General features: G+C 34.6%; 1 protein-coding gene across 19 annotated transcripts in view; it reads right to left on the reverse strand.

The window, feature by feature from the left end:
- GPHN (gephyrin) overlaps positions 1–13,549 on the reverse strand; it is a 270,748-nt gene that overhangs the window by 61,304 nt on the left and 195,895 nt on the right. For 11 of the 19 annotated variants that reach the window (XM_054276495.1, XM_054276501.1, XM_054276490.1 and 8 more), the window contains 2 exons: positions 11,652–11,708; positions 5,584–5,625 (listed from right to left, as the gene is read on the reverse strand). The exons of 5 other annotated variants lie outside the window; for them this stretch is intronic. In XM_054276495.1, the coding sequence (XP_054132470.1) occupies positions 5,584–5,625; positions 11,652–11,708 (99 nt within the window). The remainder of the gene's footprint in view (positions 1–5,583; positions 5,626–11,651; positions 11,709–13,549) is intronic. 3 more of the 19 variants (XM_054276497.1, XM_054276496.1, XM_054276487.1) reach the window with 1 other exon arrangement.

The following is a 13,549-nucleotide window of genomic DNA, read 5'->3' on the forward strand; positions in this document are numbered from 1 at the left end:
ACGTTGAAGTTTTGTCATACTCTATTCTTATATGATAAAGAGAACACTAAAGATGTTCATAATCTTAATCCTAAACTAATCCTAAAATCATGAATGAAGACAGCACTAGCAAAACTATTTTCTATGAATAAGGAAGATCGCCTTTTTCATATATTTTTGTACTTTAATGTGCATTGAGGAAACTGTGCTTCTCTAAAAGTAAGAATTTGAATTATTAATTTTTCTTAAGCATAGAATAAGGTGGTACTGCTAGCAAATCAAAATGCAATCCTTTAAATGGCAATTGCCAACTAGAAAGCTCTGAGTTCTTGCTCATGTTCAAAAGAGAAATACCTATAAATTCTAATTTTACTTAAAAACTGATTGTTCTATTTGCAGCTGAAAAAAAAACACCTCAAAACCACAGAAAACCAGGAGGAGATAGTGACAACACATTTGGAAAACCCCCAAATGATTATGGGATTGTTATTGGCTCTATTGTGTTCATTTATTTCTTGGAAAAACATTATTTCAAATTGGAAAGAGCATCTCTATAAAGTATATGGCATTCCTAAGGCAACAAGATAGGGAATCTGAATTTAATGCAGAAATTTCTGTTCAATGGCTCAGTATATTTTTCTATGTCAGAAGTAATGAACCAAGTTCTCTATCTACTGAACTTCTACATAAAATCAGAGAAAAGAACAGGGGACCTGCTCACATTTACTCAATTTGGGCTTTGTAGAAAAAATTTACAACAGATATCAACAGGGAACTTAGCATCCTATACCTAAAACTGAATTCAGGTTCTATGCTGGTGATAAACATCTCCTCCTAAATGACCTCTTGGTCATTCAGCACTGCCTTCTAGTCAAAGTAGTCTAAGCAGAAGGAGAACCAATTCCTTATCTGGTTTTAATTCTGAAAAACAAGATTCAGTTATTTACAACATTTTGCAATGTACACTATATAAAATACTTTAATTTACAGCACTTAAAGATCTTCATGCGGTCTCAGAATGGTCTTCTGGAGTCAACTACCTATTGCAGAAAATAGTATTTCCTCTTGTTCTCTGAATGCTGCTCCTTAATTGCCTGTACTGGTGACTCTCAATGAGATAATACAGGTCCCTTCTGTGCAATTAATGATAATTATAAAATTAAATCCCCTCAATCAGTATGCAGCCAATACATTTTTCAAACCTATCTTTATAGAAATAATATTCTTTGAGGGAGAGAGAACTAACACAGTATTTTGCAGATCTTCCACAATAAAAGACAGCATGTTCTAAGCACTCAACAAGGCTAAACAAAACACATGAGAAGCTATGGACCTGAGTGTCTTCCTCTTTGAAAGACTTTATTATTTGGAAAGAAGGGAGTAGCACTGCAATAAACATTTTGTTGCCACTATCCTTCCAACAAGCTGATCAAGAGGTTTCCTTCATTACGCTTTTAGCCAAACACACAGCGCATGCAAAAGCCAGAGGACAGGGAGAGAGAGGGAGCGAGAAACTGATGCTAATAGAAAGTTTGAGATACAAATGAGAATAAAAAATGGTGCCACTGCATAACACCAACTAAATGTAATTTTATAAATAAGGAGACTATGGGCCTTTATTGAATAATCTGTCCAATTTACATTGTGAATATTTTTGAGATTCATGCTGATGTCAGAGTAGTTCTAAAAATTTAAGTGAAGCTGATTTGATTTAATATTGTAAGTGAACTACTATTTATTTTAAAAATAAACTATGTTTTGTGACAACTGAATAATAAGTAAATTACATATCTGTACTACACATACCATACTGTGCATCTGTTAAGTCATCGTAAGTCCTAATTAATAATTTAACTCTTAGATAAACCATTTCAGTAGTCCTGCTAACATCCACAAAAATTACAGGCATGAAGCTAACTGGTTTACATCAAGGATGAAAAATTTCATTACACACTGTGAAATTTAAAGAGAATATAAACTTATATTTTATCATCATACCATTTTACAGAATTAAAGTCTTACTTCTCTTGACAGAAGGAAATCTCTTTTTAAAAAAGTCACTTCAATTTCACTGAATTGTACCAAAACCAAGAGCTCTTTACAGACACGTGGAATTGTAAAGGGGCTGACTGGGGCTAAGAGTGTGTATCATACTCCTATACCATAATGTCTGCAACTCTATAAACCTCTCTGTACATAAAAGTAAGTAGAAGCTTCTAAAAATCTTCCTGCCCATTACTCTCAAATAGGCATCAGCTGACCACATTTGGAGTTCCACTTATGCTATTGGTGACTATAAAAAAGAACAGATGAAAAGAAGCTTTTCTAATTATTGGACTTTGGGATGCAAACTAGCCTCAACAAGGATGTTTTCTATGAACAAAACAGGCAGCAAATTCTACCTCAGATACTTCACAATGCAGAATACACAGGTCCTGTTTGGCTTCTGCTGGAAGATCTTTTATTTCTTCAAAGACCTTCTATGTGACAGGAAATCATTGATAGTAGATTTACTTTCCTTTTTTACAATCTGAGCTCTACAAGTGCCAGTTAATCCAATTCCAGACCTTTTCTCAACAATTAAAATTGTGACGAAATTTTATAATTAATCTAATACATGTATTTCCTGAAATGAGATTTCAGAAATCATTTATGTGAGGTTATCTCTTTCATCTTTCATTGTACCTTTGTCAGAAGGCAGGTTCACCTGAAATCTCAGCACTGACTCCATTTCTCTTGCCATTTTGTTCCAGGTATCCTCTGAAGGTCCAAAGCTATCTGATGATGACTCAGATGCAGAAAATTAGGAAGCTCTTAACTTGGTGCTTTAAGAATTAAATTAAGAAAAATATTTCTTTGGAATAAGAACCACAGAAATAAGTGTAGACACAAAAAACCCATTGAGATCCTATCAGAAGTGTGGTTCTTTTTTTTCCCCCAGGTTATGAGACATTATCTAATACACCATTACTAATTTTCTTCCCATGATCGAAATTACTAACAGGCTTCAGGAGTTGATTTAACAATACTTCAATTCAGATTTTCTATCTCATAATTTAGAAGTCAAGAATGTTTACTCATAGTATCCTTTCCCATTTTCCAAAATAATGGAGGATGATGTTGAACATTGTTTGATATGCATCCTGATACGAAGCTGTATTTTTGAATGAAAAGCCTCTTAAAGATAGAAACTAGACTACAAATCCTTTATGGACCCAAGAGAACCTACAAACCCTTCCTGCCTCTTCAAATAATTACAACTTCCACAGACATCTTTAGTTTCAATTGCTTTATAGCTTTGGCTCTGGTTAGTGGTTTGCATGTTCTGCTGAAAAACACACAGGGTGGTAGTCTGCCACCGGAGAATAATGTATCCATATATTTTATACCTTGTGCTTTTTGTATCTTGTACTGTGTGTTTTGTGAGCATGAAATTCCGATCAGCTACTGCATCACAAAATCTGGTTCAGCAGACAGCCAGGCCATTTGTAGTTTAGATATGAGGATCTTGCCTTTGGACAGAGTCTAAAGGATGAACTGCTTGCGCAGTCTTGCCGTGCCACTTTGATAGTCCAGACAGCAGATTCTTGAGCACAAATTGCAAGGCAGAGATAGTTTTGGAAAAGGCAAAAAAAAGTTTTTGGAATCTGATCAAGCAGGAGAACCATATATGCTGACAAGTCAGCAGCTGCAATATGCCGGTTTGCACTTCTGAAGACAGTGATCCCTCCATAAAGTGATGGACAAATGGCTGAAGTTCCAGGCAAAGCAAGAAGATTCTAACTTCCCTAGAAGTGTGTCCTGGTTTGGGACAAATTTGGAAAGGAACTTCCAAAGGGATGTCTCCTAAAGGGCAAAATTCAGCAGCCCTTCCCCTCATCCTTTTGGGAGAAAAAACTGCACTCTTCTCCCCCTCACTTCACTGTAGGAACCAGCCTCAAAGGTGCAACACTTACTTTTGGGCTAAACAGATTAATGGGGATACAATTCAGCATCATAAAGTCACCTCAGGACAAAGTGACTTATTGACTTCATCATGTGTAAGAGCATGTTCATCACTTTTGCTGACATGAACTATGAAATGCCTGCTGATCCACTCCTTTTTCTTAATTTCATTTAGAAAATCAGAAGAATGGAGTGAGGATGGCTTCTGTCTTGCACCCATAAGCACTAAACTTAATTGTTTGTTCTGGTGTTAGCTTAGAAAAAAGTGGCTTTGTATGCACGCGAGTCTAATATAACTTATTTATTCCATATTGGTGTTCTGATGATAATCATGATAAAAACAGTAAGGCTTCCATACAATGCAGTGGTGAGGCACAATGAACTGCAGAATACATATTAGGTGCTTTTAAGAACATGTACCTGATAATTTTTAAAACTACTTGTCTCCCAGTAGAGCCAGACAGATCTGATAGAAAAACTGGTAACCATCTTTCTTTTTAAGAACTGTTCTATTACATGTTTTGCCTATTCATAGGCTGAAACTATCATAACCTTTTAGTACTAAGGATAAGGAAGTGCAAGGAATGATTACTTGAGAAGCTGAAACTTTTGAGGACAAATTACACACACAATCAGCAAGGTAGGGGTCTTCCTGCTTAGGGACAAAGTGATTGAGTAGGTGAGCTCTTTATGTTTGCATTTTTTATATTGCTCATGAATATAACATCCAGATCAGGTCTAGAACCTGGCCCACAGTGCGAGGTAGAGCAAACTGTTAATTTCTTATGGGATCTTCTCACCTTTAAAGGATTCTTTTAAAATACAGAATAAATAACTATACGTGTTCAAGACTGATTCAGTATAGCAGGAAACCTTAAAGTCCATCTTTTTGATACTAATCCATTCATCAACTACAATAATATGCTGAAACCTAATCTTTAAACAGCAGGCCATGGAATTAATTTTACAGTATTTTATAAACTTTGTTTTATTCCATGATGTTGTGAATTCTAGTTTATCTTAAGGTATTTCTTCTTTCTTCCCCATTCTAATTACAACTGAAAGCATTTTCATTTTTGATTCTTGTTAAGATGGTACTATACTTCATTATAGAAGACCATCATGAAGCTGATACAAAAGTATTTAAAATGGTACATGCATTTTATCAGGCAGTGACTCGAGCCAGAGCATTGGAAATTAATAATGAATTTCTGGTATCATAAACCCACCTATATCTATTCAGGTAATTAACAATCATAACCTGATGGCCATCTTTACAGAGTCCTTCCAGTTTCACTGTCCGAAAATGGGTCAGACTAAAAAGTGAAGCATTTTACAGCCTTGGCATCTGTAAATTTGTTGTTTTTACTTAATGCAAGCAATAACTAAGGATGTTTTTATAAAATCATTTATGCTCATATGCTATGTAGTAGTTGCCTAGCTACTGGACTATACATCATGGTGGTCTCAGACTGGTACAGTGATTTCAAAACCACGCTGAACATGGTTGCAGATTGATCATGCAAAATCTGCCCCCCCAGCTGATTTTTCCCCACTTGTGCACAGTGCAATGCAAAAAAAAAGAAAAAAGTAAATAAAATCAAAAAAGTGTGATGGGTGAGCAGGTCGACTGTGTGAGAGAACACGTGCAAAGTATACCTCAGAAACACTATAGGTGGATGAGCACGAAGGGAGTCGAGCCTGGTTGTGCAGTGGGGAAAAGAAAACATTGTTAAAAAAGAAATGGTGGCACAGTAAGGGTCTCAGAAGGTTTTCTGTATAGGTGGTTCCAGCACTGAGATAGTGGCAGGGGGTTCATAAAGTTTCCATGACCAGCTATTTCAGAAACTTCAAATTTATGCCTTTTAAGGTGGAAGCTTCTTTAAAAGGGGGGAAAAAAGTACTCTATTTGAAAATAATTAAAACTAAAGATGAATCTGAAGACAAATATAAATTCTTGGTCCTCTAGATATCTGACAACACTATATTCAGGACAATAAGGTATTCTAGGACAAAAATTTACTGATCTGTTTCATTTAAAAGTATTAGTCTTAATTTAACTCTACAAAGGGCACAATCTTATGGGTGAAAACCCATTAGAGGCTGTGAATATGTGTTGACATACCAAGAACCAGCATTTTGACAAGGAGGTTTTTCTTCAATCTCACTGCTCTAAAAACCAGAATAACTCACAAAGTTCAATGACTAATGGCCAGATATAGGTCAGTAGAAATCTGCAGATTAGGCCCCTAAGCAATGTCATGTGTGTGGTTCTTGAGGGACTCTGTCCACTGTCAAGAGCTTTCAGTGCAAGTTAACACAAGTTAATTGGTAACCTATAGTTTCATTGATTGCTTAAGATACATTTTGTCTATGCATGATACCCATTATTCCAAACTATTAATCACTCAGACATAACTCGAGTATTAAAAAAAGACTCGCCAGTAATTTATAGAAAAATCCTTTCTTTAGGTGAAATATTTCCTGTTTCACTGTCTGAAGTAGGAGTAAAAGCAGCCTAATAAACAAAATGTAAAAAAAATGGCTCTTATAAATGTACAAAAAAATCATGTCTTGATTTTTTTCTAGGGGTAAAAAAATGAATTATCAGAAGCGTTAGCAAAACTTCCTTAGACTTAACAAACTGTACAGCAGTTTGGTTACATTTGTGGTAAAGATGAATCCAGCAAGGATTTCCACACAGGTTATTAGTGACCACTTGCTGACTTAGGTATATGATGGACTGAGCAGAGGACATAGTATTCATACAAGTTTCTCAAGAATATTTTTCAGTTTCAAATGTGTATTTCATATTTTTTCATTGAAATAGAAAATATCACTTCCAGGAAATTTCTACAGTCACATTGGTCTATGCTAATTTGTGTCTCCATTAAATATACAACTTTTTTTTCTTCCTCAAAAAATTTTAATACTCCAAAAATATTTTTTGCTCCTTTCTGGCATTCTGTATTTAATTTGCTCTTCTAAATAACATTGCTAAGGAAATTTGAATCCCACACACTCAGAATTTTCCTCAACTGATAAAATGTTTTCTTAAACTGAGATGAGTTGCAGAAGGATTAAGACAAAAATAGAAAATTCCTTCAACAAACAGCAAGACTGAAAAACACAGTTTTAAGAAATCAACTGTTATTCTTAACAGTCCATTTCATAATTAGAGAAAAACAAGAAAAATCTTCTGACACAGCAAAAAATGTTTCTAGAAATACAGCTTTAAAATCTTTCTAAGAAAGGTAAGGTGTGCTTTTGCTCAGAACAGGGGTGCAGCTATTCACCTAAGACTTTTGGATGAGGCTCTAATCAAGATTTTCACAAATAATGTCCAGTCATTGTTCCCATGGTTTGTCTTTCAACAGCATGGAAAAAAACACTGGCCTCAGTTTTGCAGGTGAGGATCCAAAGAATGCATGATTAGCAAGAATCATCACAGCATGGAGTTTTTACATATCAGCAACTAGATACACAGAAGCAACAATGATCAGAAGCTTTGGAACTATACTCCACAAATTTCCAATGGCCTTTGAACTCAATCTGGAAAGAATGTCTTTGCAATTCATTCTCAAATAAAGGTTCCACCTTAATGGTATTTTGCAATCGCATTTTGTTTTCACTTCTGGGGCTGGCCATCAGATACTACATGCTCCCCCTCCCATACCATTCAATACTTTTGCCACATTGTAGAAATATCAAAAACCTACATCTAAAACCCTTTCCAAAAGCAGTATGGAAAAAATGAAAATTATTTTAAAAATTAACTATTAACTGATCACTCATTTTTTTTTCTCCAATTGTTCACTATTTCTTCTCTTTGATCAGTCATTTGTATATTGTCTTTTAAAATGCTCTCATCTAAAACATCCATTATTCCTGCATGAATCAGAGGAGCAGTGACAAAGCAGCAAATTTTAGCAATGTGTTCTGCTTGTTTCAGGAAACTTAGAGGCACATGCAGAATACATGGAATATTTCTTTATTTACTTACTTACATTCCTTACTAATTGACTGACTTCCATCATGGAGGATATGGTAATGAAATAACAGATGAAGTGGCACAGAGGAACAGGACAATTTCATGACAACTCATGTTGTCATGCTGCCATGGCTAATGCAGTCACAGCTTTTAGTTTGAAATCTTCCCCCATGTGACATTCTGTGAAATAATGTATAATTAGAGCATATTTTTTGTAGCACCATGTTTCATGGCATTTTTTTTTCTGGCTTTACATTTATTTTTAAGTAATAAATCAGGAATTTAACAAAAAGTAGTTTAAAATAACTTGCTTTGTCTTGATTGTGAGTTATCACCAAGTCTAAAATATGACAGTTTCCCCCCAAAACTTGATTTCTAAAAGATGTGACAGGATAAAGATATCAGATAAAGGATAAAGATATCCTTTAAGTAATTTTATTTTACAGGAAACTGCAAAACATTAGCAGCTCAATTTCCTTGTATTTGACCTGCAAAAGATTATAAACTCAAGAATTTCTACTTGACAATAAGCAGTAATCAACTGTATGCCAGACACAAAGCTGTATATGCAAAAACATCCAAAAGGGGCAAAAATGATAAAAAAAAATTAATTACAAAAATTATCTTGCACTGTATAACCTTACTGGATTATGCATTAGAGTGACAGTTCTGAGGATGACAACAATCATAGTGTATGGAAGACATAGAGGACATGAATCCAAAGAAATTACTGAGAGACCCTTCAGTGGAGGGATGTGCAAAGGGATAAAGTGTTACTACCTTTCACATTTACTCTGCTACAAACTTTTTCCTGATTTTCATTTTATGCAAAATACATGGCTTAAAGACACTTCTATATAGAATTGCTGAAAAGCTATTCTTAATTTATGAGGTGAACTACTTAAAAAGAGGTACGGCTGTGTTGTTATATTGGATTTGACTTTCTTTATTAAATATTTCTGGGAAAACCGGGTGACTTTTATAGGGTGTCATGACTGATATACTAGATCCTAATTCTTTTTTTACAACTTTTTTCATTAAAGAATAAATGTGACATAGAAGAAACATGCTGCTGTATTTTTTGCATTATTCTGCTAAAAAAAAAAGCAACAAAATTTGCATAGCTGTCATTCAACCAAATATTGACCTATTTTGTAAGGTAAAACAGGGACCCAAAAAGATTAATGGCAAAGACAGAGGTACATGTGAACCTATATGCTTTTGGGTTACCTTGTATCAGCCACAGTTTTTGGTTCAGGTAAGACTATCACTGGCAGAAAGCCTTTTAAAGAATAAAAACACTTATCTGTTTTATTCCTTGCTAAGTTTAATATTCAGGAAACTTTTAGATATGCAACTTCGATTTTGGAAAGGGATTTTTTTTTTTAGTTTCTGTAAAGTCAAGCAGTTTGATTAGCACTCATTAAAATGCAGTAGCATATTCTTTACAACAAACTCTGTCAATCAGGTCAGGTTTCTCACATACATTAAAATGAAACCCCAGCTAGAAAAGAAAGAAAACACAAAGGCAGAAATAGAGAAAGGAAAAAGATGAGGATGAGAGGACAAACCAATCAGATCTGGTGTTACCAGCCAGTAGAGGTTTTTTAAAAACAATGAGATCACCGAGTGAAATCATACATTTACTCAGAGAGAGCATCCTTTGACATTGCCTTCTGGGTGATCTCTGAGCTCCTCCAGCTTTCCATGGAGCTACATGTAAACATCAGAAAATGAATTGAAAAAGCAACTTGCTCTCTTGTCACAGTTGTTTTTACTTCATTTTTCTTTTGCTCTTTGTTTTTGTGTTTTGTTTTATTTTGTTTTTAATAAACCATAGCACAATGCATTTCTCACTGCCTCTGCCAAAACATTTCAAGATATCAAAGTGCTTTGAACAACACAGACATACAAGGCTCAGTCAACTTGGTATCTGAAAGCAAGGTACCTTGCTTAACATGGCTATTTTTTACTACAGGAAAAAAAAAAGAAAAATCAAGGGAACTATAAAGCTACTGAATCTCTGCAACATTGTTAGGGTTTTATTTTTGCTTATTTATTAGTAAGGCTGTGTTCTAGAATTTATTTACATAAAAAGAATTTTAATGGAAAAATATTTTATTTAATAAAATAAATTTTATTTTATTAAATACAATATTTTAATTTTTTTCTGTAAAATGAATATTTTCATGTTTGGGATCCTCAGATAGGATTTCCCATTTTCTATAGGGAAGATTTTCTGTCTACATATATATTTTAAGTCATGGCATTAAATCACATAAAGAAATATTAATCCAAAATGAGCTATCAGCAGGTCTTCATAACAGCAGGTGAAACCCACCATCTAAGTAAGCTACATCTTCTGCATAAGTGCATGCATTATGCATCTAGATCTGTATGTGATGACTGATGCCTCAAAATGCATGGTAACTGCAATCATGAAAAGAAGTTTCAAAAACAGCACAGAAACTGTTGCTGTCTTGTATTTTTATCCATGTAAATTCAGTGGTCCTGAATGTCTTCCCCTGAAACAGAGCCTCATTCATTACACTGCTCTTCTCATCTAACTGTAATTAAAAGATCTTCCCAAAACACAAGATGAAAAGATAAAGCCTCACAGACAGTGAGGAATGCTACAGATGCCTCTAGCTAGAGCTTGTATAAACAAGTAGCAACTGGCTTCTTTTTCTCTGCTAAAATCAATTTAAATGGAGGCATTACCGGAAAGAGGTGCATAATTAATCCTTTCCCTCCCCTTCTTTGTGCTCAGTGAAATAACATTTTCACAAAGAGCAGCTGTAGAACAGTGTTAGAGAACAGAGAGGATGGCTTGTCCTGGAACAAATGCAATACACTTACATACAAAACCAAAACCAAAACAAAAGATCGTAAACCAAGAAGACAGGAAAGGCAAGGAGAATACAGAAGAAAAAAATAAATAATTAGTGGTTGAGAAAGTGCTAAAAGGAAACAAAGTAGGAAAAAAGTGAAAAACGGGATAACTGAAATAGAGGCAACTTGAGGTCAAAATGGGTTAGATGGCATATGGTCAGCCTCTTGGTTCAAAATCATTCATCAGGGTGTAACACTGTGTATGGTGGGTACTAGTTTAGATATCTGCCTGTTCTGTTAAGCAATCTAAATATTTCTGTATGTTTATACAAATGTTAAAAGGCAGAAGATACTATCAGCAAAACAGTGGCTCCATTCTTATTAGTCTCCTGTGACTATCTTTCATTTGATCTTTACCTACTTTGATTTTTTTTTTCTAATTTAAAGGCTATATATATATTTGAAATATTCAACTCTCTTGAAATGGTCTTTTGCAGTATTAAATGCAAAAAGTGTGAACACTATACAAGTTTAATTATGTTTCAAGATGGGAAGCAGTAGTTTGAAGATGAGTAAATCACTTCTCTATGTAACAGGCAGATCAGAGAAGCGGTTTAATCATGATCACCAAATTACAGGCACTTAAAAAAGGTTGTTACTATCTCTCACTTCTAGAGACACCCAAAGCTACCTAACTGGCAGCCTGCCTTCAATTGGTTGTTCTATGTGTAGCACAGAAACAAACAAAATGTGACCCAACAGCAATAAGAATACTGAAATAAAAATGATGTGATGGTGAGAAATGGAAAAGCCCCTTCCCTCCCTCCCCACACCTCCCCCTTCAAAAGGAAAAGTGTAGGCTATAGAAGAAAACTTGCAAAATAAATGTTAGAAACATATTTACTTTGAGGGATCCAACTCTACTAGCAACTCCTTTGCTTTCATCCGGCCGTCTAATTTGCTACAATGGAGGAAGATGGGTAAAAAAGACAGAAGAATAAAGAAAAAGTGAACTTAAAAAAATTTCCACACAATCAGTTAGCAGTACATGCAAGACATTAATTTGACTCTCTGAGACACCTCTAGAGGACAAAGACACAGACTAATTTCTGGAATAAATGACGCTTTATCATGGCATTTTAAACGTGCTTTGTTGACCACTTCTTTCTCAGTATATTACCAATCTGGCACATTTGTTATATGCTGAATTCACTAACATTTTTGAAAAAATACATGTTACTTATCTGATTTGGATATTAAGAATAGTGAAATTCTACAACTCTAACTAAAGAAAATCCCCCTCTAGCTTCTATAAATTATGTGAGCAGAGTATGCTGTAGCTGGGAGCCTGCAAGTATCATGACTGATACCTGACAGAATGCAATACAGATTCCTATTGACCCAGGCCTAGAGATTTTAGCCACTGCTATCATATTTCCCAGTTAAAAATTATGCTGCCCAACCAGAAAATTTTAATGCCAGACCAATATTAGATTTTTATTTAAAATATTTAAATATCTGTGTATATGACCCCCAACATCTCCTATCTGATTCCTTTTCCTTTATTATATATCATTTTTCCTAGATGATGCAGAGGATGGAAGAAACAAATGAGGTAGCTGCTCAAGAGGCTTCATATTTTTAGAAGCATGCAAAATAAAACATTCATTTACAGCACAAGTTATTTTCAGAATTTCTTAATCTGGTAAATATACCTCTTTTACCACTAAAGGGAACATGTGTCATTTGAAGCAGAGAGGAAGAAGACAATAAAAATTACTTTCGTGACAACCTACTAGTCTCAGCCAAGACTGAACTGAAAGTTCTTATTATCTTAACTAAAACAAAATCCCACACAACTGAGGTGAACCTTTTCAAATTGCAGTAACTGGCTTGTAGAAATCTCAGCAAGGAAACCAAAGATTGAATGAACCATGGAAATTCAACTGTGCTTTATGCTCTCTGGAGCACACTAGCAAGGCACAAGTTAAATTGTCCTGTTTGGTTTTTCCTGACCCACACAAAACAGAGAAATTCCTCTTCAAAAAACAGTCAACTGAGTGTTTCGTTTTTTCTACTTGTATTTGATTCTCAAGAAATCAATATCTTAACAATTTAAGTATTTAATTCCGATAGTACGTCCATTAGCAAAATACACTGGAAACATTTATGTTAATTTTTGCTTTCCTTCCCTGGTCTTATGGCATTAAAATCACATCCAGTTTGAACTCTCAAGTGAAACACTGTCACTACTGCTATCATGGGACTTCAAGAAAATCTCCAATCAATACTAGTATACAGACCAAGAAGAAACAGCAATTCTTAAATAAATTATGTCTCCTTTAGAAGACACATTCAATTAAAATATATGCAGTTGTAACTGAATTACTACATATTAGCTTCCTAATTGAGGACAAAAAAGAGCACCTCAATTTGGAAAAAGATCCTCATCTGAACAAAAACCATTGTGAGTTAGAGCAAAGATGCCTTCCCCAACATCCTGGTTAGGTACTACCATCTCAATAAGAAGACAATCTAGAAGAACTGCAATTCATTTTATCAATTGGAAACTTTTAAATGAATAATAAATTTAGGTTTGTTTGGAAAATGAGAGATAGGAAAAAATAAACGCTTATAATCTCACATAATGACATGGAACTAGGGCATTAAGAAAAGTAATACACAACACAAAAACTTGAGGAAAAGTTGTGACAGCAATATGCACTGCCCTTAAGGGAAAAAGTTTTTCTTGCATTACTCACCAATTGTGGCTGCTCAAGTTGTTCTGGAGGTTTAAGATTC

Source organism: Melozone crissalis, unplaced genomic scaffold (assembly GCF_028551555.1).
Source record: "Melozone crissalis strain CALT ecotype California unplaced genomic scaffold, PUWL_Pcris_2 ptg000018l_1, whole genome shotgun sequence".
In the NCBI taxonomy this organism is placed as follows: Eukaryota; Metazoa; Chordata; class Aves; order Passeriformes; family Passerellidae; genus Melozone; species Melozone crissalis.